General features: G+C 41.0%; 1 protein-coding gene across 2 annotated transcripts in view; it reads right to left on the bottom strand.

The window, feature by feature from the left end:
• The window catches only part of LOC133658648 (protocadherin-16-like), a 269,409-nt gene that overhangs the window by 11,899 nt on the left and 245,629 nt on the right, over window positions 1-11,881 (bottom strand). For both annotated transcript variants that reach the window (XM_062060897.1, XM_062060896.1), the window contains exons 11-14: window positions 9,145-9,384; window positions 6,762-6,887; window positions 3,372-3,581; window positions 388-1,254 (exon numbers count right to left, since the gene is read on the bottom strand). In XM_062060897.1, the coding sequence (XP_061916881.1) occupies window positions 388-1,254; window positions 3,372-3,581; window positions 6,762-6,887; window positions 9,145-9,384 (1,443 nt within the window). The remainder of the gene's footprint in view (window positions 1-387; window positions 1,255-3,371; window positions 3,582-6,761; window positions 6,888-9,144; window positions 9,385-11,881) is intronic.

Genomic DNA, 11,881 nt, shown 5'->3' with positions numbered 1-11,881 from the left:
TTAAAGTATAGAACATGTTTTCATAACTCCTCATGTGTTCATTCATAGTTTTGATGTGACAATTTACAATGTAAATAGTCATGAAAATAAAGAAAACGTATTGAATGAGAAGGTGTGTCCAAACTTTTGGGCTGTACTGTATATATACATATATACACACACACACATATATATCCAGATAAATAGTCACATTTTTTTAACCCTGAGTAAAAAAGTTTTGGGACCCCTGATTTATATAAAAGTGCAAACATGTTGATAGAATAAAAAACTTGAAAATGAACGGTTTTGGGTACACCCGCGATGAATCACAAGTTAACTACAGAGAGAAAGATGAATTGCGATTAAATGTCTGACATCCCGAGTTGAGCCAAGACAAGTGTTGCCCACCTGTGGCAGCGTTCTCCTGCAGACTGACGTCCCGTGCCGTGCGGGAGAAGCGAATGCCCCTGTAGTCCTGCTCCTTGATGTAGACCACCACCACCCCCAAGGAGGACTGGGCTGGGTTGCCCTGGTCCATGGCCTGCACGATCAAGGTCCTCTGGGCCTGAGTCATGGTCTGCAGCTTCTCCGTGGCCTGGATGTCTCCCGTCAGCGAGTTGATGGTGAATCCCCTCACAGGGTGGGCGAAGCGGTAGAAGACGGAGCCGTTGGCGCCAAAGTCCTTGTCCTCGGCCCTCATGGTGGCCAGCACTCGGCGGGCGGAAACGCCGCTCGCTGAGATGTTCAAAACAAGCGGGTCCTGAATGAAGAAGGGAGCGTTGTCGTTGACGTCCTGAATGTGGACGGTGACCTGCGCGGTGGCGTTGCGAGGGTCCGAGGGCGAGGAGTCGGCGGCGCACACTTCGAAGGTGTAGGAGGCGGTTCTCTCTCGATCCAGGGGCGCCGCCGTGATGATGCGGCCCGTGTTCTGGTCCACCATGAACATACTCTTGGAGCCACGGCCCAGAAAGTACACGACCTGGCCGTTGGCGCCCTGGTCCAGGTCGGTGGCTTTCACGTCCAGGACTAAGGAACCGATCGGCACGTCTTCGGACACGTCTGCGGTGTAGCTGCTGCTGGTGAACTGCGGGCCGTGGTCGTTCATGTCCATGACGCTCACCTCCACGGTAGCGGTGCTGCTGAGGGACGGGCGGCCCCCGTCCCGAGCGCTGACCGTGAGCGTGTAGCTCGCTCTTCTCTCCCGGTCCAGGGGCCCGGAGGTGGACAGTGCACCGGACTGCGCGTCCAGGTGGAAATCTCCCGCAGCGTCTCCGGCTGCAAAGATAATAGATCAGGCAGGTCAAACTTATTTTCATTGAGGGCCACAATAATGCCCTCAGAGGGCCACTTTTTAACATTGAATAATATACAAATACAGCTATTCTCAAACTGTGGCACCTGTACTACTAGCTTATTGGACTCTGTTGCGCTGATATGCCCGGAGACGAGGGGCGCATTTGAGAACGTGTCATTCTCCCGACGCACTGTAACGAGGCGGGTTGAGACCATCGCTGGAAACTTGGAGCTTCAGCTGAAGAACAGAACGGCCGACTTTGACTGTTTTTCGCTGGCTTTGGATGAGAGCTGCGATGTACGAGACACCGCCCAGCTGCTCATCTTCTTACGTGGGATAACTGCAGACTTTCAAATCACGGAGGAGCTGGCAGCCATGCAGTCAATTAAAGAGACAACTACAGGTAATGACTTGTTCACATAGGTCAGGGGTCGGCAACCCGCGGCTCCGGAGCCGCATGCGGCTCCTTGACCACTCTGATGCGGCTCAGCTACATACATGCCAACGCCCCCGATTTCCCCAGGAGACTTATGGATCTCAGTGTCTCTCATAGATAACTCCCAGGGATAAATAATCCTATTTACGCTGTAATTACTAGTTAAAGGGCGTGCCCTAATTTCACTGCAGTAATTGTCCTCTATAACATACAGCGTGCCAGTCCAGCCACATGTTGCATGTTGTTATTACTTGCACACACAGGAGACAGCAAAGCATACTTACTCATCAGCCACACAGCTTACACTGACGGTAGCCGTATCAAACAACTTTAACATTGTTACGTTACAAATATGCGCCACACTGTGAACCCACACCAAAAAAGAATGAAAAACACATTTCTGGAGAACATCCCACCGTAACACAACATAAACACAACACAACCATTACCCAGAATCCCATGCAGTCCCAATACACCCCCGCTACCACCAAATCCCCCCACACATCAACCCCCCCCTCTCCGTGCGTTGGTTGAGCGGAAGAGTTAGGGCTGCATGGGATTCTGGGTATTGGTACCGTCAGTGGAAGATGTGTGGCAGCTGAGGTAGTACGCCTTGCTGTCGCTTACGTGAACAAGCTGAAACTGCATTGTACGTATAGTCGAGCAGGTACACTGTTAGGGCAGACTGTAGAAGGCGCCAAATGCAGTGCCATCACGCTCTGATATTCGGGGGTCTCCCGGGAAAAATGAGAGGGTTGGCAAGTATGACGCTACCAAGCGCCAATCAATTATTCAAAACTCGCGGGCTGCACTAACATCAAATGTCCACATTAAAGTGTGTGCCGGTGCGTGTGTCAGAGACCCCTGGTTAACATAGCACACAGCATTTAAGCTTTGTATGCGGAGTTTTTCACTTTAAATGTAAAAAAAATTTTTGTGGCTCCCATTACTTTCTTTAATTTGTGAAACTTGCCAAAATGGCTCTTTGAGTGGTAAAGGTTGCCGACCCCTGACATAGGTAAATGCGTGTTTGGACATGTTAGGACTGAAATGGGACAAGCTGGCAGGTGGTTGTCCAAATCTGACGGGGAAAAATGTTGGACTTTTAAAGAGGATGCAGGATAAAGTGACAGAAATTGACATTTTTGCATTGTATTATACATCAGGAAATGTTGTGTATGACAGTGTTAAAAATAAGGTTAAATGAAATTATTATTATTATTTATCTTATGGTATATCAAAAATAATTTGAGCAAAATTTAATTGAAATATTGTCGGTGTGGTCCTCCAGCAGTGCTCGGGTTGCTCATGCGGCCCCCGGTAAAAATTAATTGCCCACCCCTGCCTCAGAGGGCCACTTTTTAACATTGAATAATATACAAATACAGCTGTTCTCAAACTGTGGCACCTGTACTACAAGTGGTACGCAGGCTCCATCTAGTGGTATGCCAAAGAATAACTTCATGAAGTTTTTAAAATGTTCTATATGCAAACACAGTGTCACTGTTCAAACTGTGTGTAATGGCCAAAAATATAAAATGTACGTGTTAAATTAAATCTACTGCCTTGTTTTTAATGAATATTAGGCCCACTACGCTACTGTATTTTACATGCATATGTTAATGTTACATATGTTGATGGAGAGTTCTCCCCCAGCTTCACCTGCGATCCTGTACTCCATCTTCCCGCCGGCCCCTGCATCCTGGTCTGTGGCTCGCAGCGTGAACAGAAGCAAGGGCTCCAAGTTCTCGGGCACCTGGATGCTGTAGTAGAGGCGACCAAAGACCGGGGCGTTGTCGTTCTCGTCCAGCACGCGGATCCTCACCGAGGCTTTGGCGTAATTCGGGGGAAGACCGCCATCTTTGGCGTAAACTGCGGGAAAAAGGATGAAGACGATCATGAGGCAAAGTCATCGTGTTGCAACAATAACGAGATCAATTTACATAATGTTTATTTTTGTTTGTTTTATGCCCTTATTTGTCATATCTTTTTTTAAGGCAAACATACTAAACATTTTTAAAAATGGAATATTTGATGTAATGTAATTGGAGCTTTAAGTAGGTCAATAATTCATCACAACATTGATTCATTATTATTTTTTGAGTAATGACAGTTTTTAAGAAAAAAATGACACTAAAGGTCTTGGGGACCCTAAAGGGCCCCACTCATAAAAGTGTTAATATTAAGTCATACATTATTTCAGTTTTAAACTTTCAACACTTAAATCTTTAAATCAACTTCAGATCCATCAGTCGATTAAACGTTTTTATCATTGTTTTATATATATTTTTTGTTTGATTGTTTTATGCCCTTTTTGTCATTTAAACTTTTTTTTTTTATGGCAAATGCCCTAAAAAAAAGTAGAATATTTGATGTGAAGTAATTTTAGCCTTGAATCGGTAAATAATTCATAACAACATTCATTTTGATTCATTATTATATTTTGAGTAATGACAGTTTTTAAGTACAAAAATTACACTAACGTTTTAAAAGTGTTAATATTAAGTCATATTTTATTATTATATTTTATATTGTTTTATATATTTTTTTTGTTTGATTGTTTTATGCCCTTTTTGTGATATAAAACTTTTTTTTATGGCAAACACCCTAAAAACAAGTGGAATATTTGATGTGAAGTAATTTTAGCCTTGAATAGGTCAATAATTCATAACAACATTTATTTTGATTTATTATTATATTTTGAGTAATGACAGTTTGTAAGTAAAAAATAGGACACTAAAGATCTTGGGGACCCTAAAGGGCCACACTCATAAAAGTGTTAATATTAAGTCATACATTATTTCAGTTTTAAACTTTCAACACTTCAATCTTTAAATCAACTTCCGATCCATCAGTCGATTAAAGGTTTTTATTATTGTTTTATATATATTTTTTGTTTGATTGTTTAATGCCCTTTTTGTCATATACAACTTATTTTTTTTATGACTTATACCCTAAAAAAAGTAGAATATTTGATGAGAAATAATTTTAGTCTTGAATGAGTCAATAATTCATAACAACATTTATTTTGATTCATTATTATTTTTGAACAATGACAGTGTTTAAGTAAAAAAAATGACACTGAAGGTCTTAGGGACCCAAAAGGGCCACACTCATAAAAGTGTTAATATTAAGTCATACATTATTTCAGTTTTAAACTTTCAACACTTCAATCTTTAAATCAACTTCAGATCCATCAATCGATTAAACGTTTTTATTATTGTTTTATATATTTTTCGTTTGATAGTTTTAGGCCCTTTTGGTCATATAAAACTGTATTTTTATGGCAAACACCCTAAAAAATAGTAAAATATTTGATGTGAAGTAATTTTAGCCTTGAAAAGGTCAATGATTCATAACAACATTCATTTTGATTCATTATTATATTTTGAGTAATGACAGTTTTTAAGTAAAAAAATGACACTAAACGTTTTAAAAGTGTTAATATTAAGTCATATTTTATTATTATATTTATTATTGTTTTATATATATTTTTTGTTTGATTGTTTTATGCCCTTTTTGTCATATAAAACTTTATTTTTATGGCAAACACCCTGAAAAAAAGTAGAATATTTGATGTGAAATAATTTTAGCCTTGAAAAGGTGAATAATTCATAACAACATTTATTTTGATTCATTATTATATTTTGAGTAATGACAGTTTTTAAGTACAAAAAATGACACTAAAGGTCTTGGGGCCACACTCATAAAAGTGTTAATAATAAGTCATACATTATTTCAGTTTTAAACTTTCAACACTTAAATCTTTAAATCAACTTCAGATCCATCAGTCGATTAAACGTTTTTATTATTATTTTATACATAATTTTTGTTTGATTGTTTTATGCCCTTTTTGTCATATAAAACTTTTTATGGCAAACACCCTAAAAAAGTAGAATATTTGATGTGAAGTAATTTGAGCCTTATATAGGTGAATAATTCATAACAATGATTTTGATTCATTATTATATTTTGAGCAATGACAGTTTCAAGTAAAAAAAAACAGCCTGCATGACAACTTTGTGTTATTCGATTCAACAATGCAACTTTTTCTCCTTACATTTCACCTGTTAGCTCTTTTATTACACTTGTTTAGGTTTTGAAGATGCTACCTGTGAGCGTGTAGTGCTAGCTGCCAGCATGTAGTGCTAGCTGTCAGCATGTAGTGCTAGCTGTCAGCGTGTAGTGCTACCTGTCAGCGTGTAGTGCTGCCTGTCAGCGTGTAGTGCTACCTGTCAGCGTGTAGTGCTACCTGTCAGCGTGTAGTGCTACCTGTCAGCGTGTAGTGCTACCTGTCAGCGTGTAGTGCTACCTGTGAGCGTGTAGTGCTACCTGTGAGCGTGTAGTGCTACCTGTCAGCGTGTAGTGCTACCTGTGAGCGTGTAGTGCTACCTGTCAGCGTGTAGTGCTACCTGTGAGCGTGTAGTGCTACCTGTCAGCGTGTAGTGCTACCTGTCAGCGTGTAGTGCTACCTGTCAGCGTGTAGTGCTACCTGTGAGCGTGTAGTGCTACCTGTCAGCGTGTAGTGCTACCTGTCAGCGTGTAGTGCTACCTGTCAGCGTGTAGTGCTACCTGTGAGCGTGTAGTGCTACCTGTCAGCGTGTAGTGCTACCGTGAGCGTGTAGTGCTACCTGTCAGCGTGTAGTGCTACCTGTCAGCGTGTAGTGCTACCTGTCAGCGTGTAGTGCTACCTGTGAGCGTGTAGTGCTACCTGTCAGCGTGTAGTGCTACCTGTGAGCGTGTAGTGCTACCTGTCAGCGTGTAGTGCTACCTGTGAGCGTGTAGTGCTACCTGTCAGCATGTAGTGCTACCTGTGAGCGTGTAGTGCTACCTGTCAGCGTGTAGTGCTACCTGTGAGCGTGTAGTGCTACCTGTCAGCGTGTAGTGCTACCTGTCAGCGTGTAGTGCTACCTGTCAGCGTGTAGTGCTACCGTGAGCGTGTAGTGCTACCTGTCAGCGTGTAGTGCTACCTGTCAAGTGTGTAGTGCTACCTGTGAGCGTGTAGTGCTACCTGTGAGCGTGTAGTGCTACCTGTCAAGTGTGTAGTGCTACCTGTGAGCGTGTAGTGCTCCTGCAGCTCCCTGTCCAGCGGCCTGGTGGCGGTGATGACGCCTGTCACGCTGTCCACGGTGAAAGGCTCCACGGAGACCCCGCCGTACGTCACCTGGCCGTTGGTCCCTGAGGGGCCAAACAAGAGTTTTAGTAAACTAGTGTGTTTTGTTGTTGGACCTTAGCAGCCACGCTGCGTGCAAACACTTTGCGTTGACTTTTATTTGCTTCTGAGTCACCCTTCCCTCCTTTAGCGTTTCCACAGCCGGCGTCTTAGAAGCGAGAGCGGCAAACAAAACACGGCAGAAGAATGCGTGTTGGAGCGGCGGTGCACAATTGTGCGGAGGCCAGGTTCCAACATGCAACTTAGCGGTCGTGCTGCTATAATTCAGCCAGCAGATGCTTGTCTGTCTTACACTTTGCACACTTTTTGCTCTCCAGACCGACTTGTCTTGGAAAGTGCAGATTCATTTTGGAACTTTTGTTCCATGTAGGACAAGAACACGCCTGTTTTTATGTATTCTAACTCATGAATAAACGCTTGCAAGAGTCAGCAAACAATGCCGTTAATTGCATTGCCAACATTACTCCATTTACAACTATTAGTGCTATTGTTATTATAAGCGCTAACATTAAGTAACTACTTTTAGTATTTACTGCAATACATCCGACTCCGACACTGATTGTTATCACTCTGGTACTCTTGTCTTGTTCTGTATATTGTACAGTATTTTGTATATTGTACAGGATTGCTTATTATTTTTATTGGATAGTTGTCTATTTATTTCAATTCTTAGTTTTATCTTTGTTCCCACTACCGCACCTTAAATTGGAGTCCTTAATCTCGTTATATGCAAATATAATGACAGTAAAGTCCATTCTATTCTATTCTATTACTGTGCGGCTAATATATGGAAAAATATTTATTTCTTCTAAAATTTGGTGCTTGCGGCTTATATCCCGGTGCGCTCTGTAGCCCACAAAATACGGTAGTTGAACATCCCCGTCAATTTTAAACAATTTTAAACAATTGTAATTGTTTTTAAACAATTTTAAACAATTCTAAACAATTTTAAACAGTTTTGTTAACCGTAGCACAATTTAAAAATGTTTTAATTTTTTTTTACAATTTCTAACCATCCATCCATCCATTTTCTACCGCTTATTCCCTTCGGGGTCGCGGGGGGTGCTGGAGCCTCAGCTACAATCGGGCGGAAGGCGGCGTACACCCTGGACAAGTCGCCACCTCATCCTTTTTTAACAAATTTCAAAACAAATTATTTCTTAGATTTCTACCATTTTAAATGTAAAACAATTTTAAACATACATTTTTTTTAAACGATTTTAAACCATGTTAAACAATTAAAAAACATTTTTTTTAAATTGTTTAAAAACATGAATGGTAGAAATATAAGAAATAATTTTTTTTTACCATTTTTAAAAATGGTAAAAAAAATGTTTTTGAAATTTGCTAAAAATTGTTAAAAATTGTTCAAAATGGTTAGAAATTGTTAGAAATTGTATAAATTGTTAGAAATTGTAAAAAAAATTTTTTTTTAAATTGTGCTACGGTTAACAACAATTGTTACATGGGCAAATAGTTATTGATCTTTATTTGATTCACAACGTAGAATACGTATGTCAACAACAATTTAAAATAATTTAAACTGCGGTAAATGTTTTAAAATTGTTTAATTTTAAAATTGTTTAAAAAAAATTAAAATTGTTTAAAATTGTTTAAAAACATTTAAAATGGTAGAAATCTAAGAATTTGTATTTTTTTTACCATTTTTAAAAATAGTAAAAAAAAATGTTTTTAAAATTTGTTAAAAATTGTTAGAAATTGTAAAAATTGTTAGAAATTATATATATATATATATTAAAAAAACATTTTTAAATTGTGCTACGGTTAACAAAAATTGTTACATGGGTAAATAGTTATTCATCTTTATTTGATTCACAACGTAGAATATGTCGACAACAATTTAAAATAATTTAAACTGCGGTAAATGTTTTAAAATTGTTTAAAAACAATTAAAATTGTTAAATTCTAAAATTCTTTAAAAAAAAATTAAAATTGTTTAAAATTGTTTAAAAACATTTAAAATGGTAGATGTCTAAGAATTTATTTTTTTTTTACCATTTTTAAAAATGGTAAAAAAAAATTGGGGAAATTTGTTAAAAATTGTTAGAAATTGTTAGAAATTGTAAAAATGGTTAGAAATTGTAAAAAAAAAAAAAAAAACATTTTTAAATTGTGCTACGGTTAACAAAAATTGTTACATGGGTAAATAGTTATTGATTTTTATTTGATTCACAACGTAGAATATGTCAACAACAATTTAAAATAATTTTAACTGCGGTAAATGTTTTAAAATTGTTTCACCTTGGTCCAGGTCTAAGGCCGACACCGTCAGCACAGTCGTCCCCGGAGGCTGGTTCTCTGCGACCTGGGCTTCGTAGAGGCTCTCCTCGAACCGCGGCGTCTCGTCGTTGACGTCCACCACGAAGACGCACAGCAGCTGACTGGACGAGCGGCGGGGGGCGCCGTGGTCCTCGGCCACGATGGTCAGGTTGAAGACGTCCTGCTCCTCCCGGTCCAGAGGTTTGAAGATGGACAGAGACCCTGCGGAGAAGATGGACCAGGGGGTCATTTCAGGGGCACGGTAGGCTCTAGGAGGTCTAGGGGCGGGGGGGAAAGTGTGAAACGTTATCGTGTGAGAGCTTCATCAAATAAAAGCTCACACACAAACAAGCAGAGTCTACCTGCTCTTCTCACACCACCAACGCTAACAGTCTGGCCACAATTTACAAGATTTTCCAGAGGCGGTAAACACGCTCTCTGCAGACACGCAACAGCCAGGTCCCGCTCTGAGAGTCTGGAGCTCACATCCATTCCTCTCCAATTTCATGCCTTCACATTTGCAGGATGAAAGAAAGGAGACGGCCCATGCCGCTTTTGTTTTGGATTTTTTTTTTTTTTTAATCGTGCGTGCGCGTATATTTCCCAGATAGTTCGCCCCTGAGCTTTTAATCTGGTCCGAGTTACCGGCTGGTATTTTTTCTTTCACTGGCTTCGACTCCTGCGTGATCCGCTCTATCCTGGTCCCTGGTAACACATGTGTGCAAAGTACGAGGGAAAAGACTTTTCATGTGGGCTGTTTCGAATGTCTTAAAAGCACTTGAACAGCCACGTTAAGTCAACAACAACATCAGCGGCTTTTTACCGCCTAAAAACATTGCAAAATCAACAGAATCATGTCTTAATCCGGAAGACTGATCTATGACTTCATGGCCTTCTCACTGGCCTCGTAAACTTGTATCGCACATGATATCACACAAGTAAACACGCCGCAGCACTGCTTGTATCGCACATGATATCACACACAAGTAAACATGACGCAGGGCTGCTTGTATCGCACATGATATCACACAAGGAGTCATGCCGAACGACTGCTTGTATCGCACATGATACATGTATCGCACACAAGTAAACACGCTGCAAGACTGCTTGTATCGCACATGATATCACACAAGTAAACACGCCGCAGGACTGCTTGTATCGCACAAGATATCACAAGTAATCACGCCGCATAACTACTTGTATCGCACATGATATCACACAAGTAAACACGCCGCAGTACTGCTTGTATCGCACATGATATCACACACAAGTAAACATGCCGCAGGGCTGCTTGTATCGCACATATCACACAAGTAGTCATGCCTAACAACTACTTGTATCGCACATGATACATGTATCGCACACAAGTAAACACGCTGCAAGACTGCTTGTATCGCACATGATATCACAAGTAATCACGCCGCAGAACTACTTGGTATCACACACGTAAACACGCCGCAGGACTGCTTGCATCGCACATGATATCACACACAAGTAAACATGCCGCAGGACTGCTTGTATCGCACATGATATCACACAAGTAGTCATGCCGAACGACTACTTGTATCGCACACAAGTAAACACGCTGCAAGACTGCTTGTATCGCACACGATAACACACAAGTAAACACGCCGCAGCACTGCTTGTATCGCACATGATATCACAAGTAATCACGCCGCAGAACTACTTGTATCGCACATGATATCACACACAAGTAAACATGCCGCAGGGCTGCTTGTATCGCACATGGTATTACACAAGTAGTCATGCCGAACGACTGCTTGTATCGCACATGATACATGCATCACACACAAGTAAACACGCTACAAGACTGCTTGTATCGCACACAAGTAAACACGCTGCAAGACTGCTTGTATCACACACGATAACACACAAGTAAATACGCCGCAGCACTGCTTGTATCGCACATGATATCAAAAGTAATCACGCCGCAGAACTACTTGTATCGCACATGACATCACACAAGTAAACACGCCGCAGGACTGCTTGTATCGCACATGATATCACACACAAGTAAACATGCCGCAGGGCTGCTTGTATCGCACATGATATTACACAAGTAGTCATGCCGAACGACTGCTTGTATCGCACATGATACATGCATCGCACACAAGTAAACACGCTGCAAGACTGCTTGTATCGCACATGATAACGCACAAATAAACACGCCGCAGGACTGCTTGTATCGCACATGATACATGCATCGCACACAAGTAAACACGCTGCAAGACTGCTTGTATCGCACATGATAACGCACAAATAAACACGCCGCAGGACTGCTTGACCAAGACCAGGCGCCGAACCTGGGGCGACAGGGCCTTCTCCGTGGCTGCCCCCTCTCTCTGGAACGCTCTCCCCAGGCACATCAGAGAAGCCCCCTCCCTCCCTACCTTCAAAACCACCCTAAAAACTCACCTCTTCACATTAGCCTTTCCAAACTGACCCTGCCCTTGGTGTTTCTTTATTATTATTTTTTTCTTTTTTCTTTTCTTAGTTTCTTTTCCTAATAAAGTTGTTTTAATCCCCCCCCCCACACGTGTAAAGCGACTTTGGGTATTTAGAAAAGCGCTATATAAATCCCAGGTATTATTATTATTATTATTGTATCGCACATGACATCACACAAGTAAACATGCCGCAGGACTGCTTGTATCGCACATGATATCACACAAGTAATCACGGCGCATGACTGCTTGTA

Source organism: Entelurus aequoreus, linkage group LG10, assembly GCF_033978785.1.
Source record: "Entelurus aequoreus isolate RoL-2023_Sb linkage group LG10, RoL_Eaeq_v1.1, whole genome shotgun sequence".
Classification (NCBI taxonomy): Eukaryota; Metazoa; Chordata; class Actinopteri; order Syngnathiformes; family Syngnathidae; genus Entelurus; species Entelurus aequoreus.
Note: the sequence above shows the minus strand (reverse complement) of the source record. Positions and strands in the feature narration are given on the sequence as shown.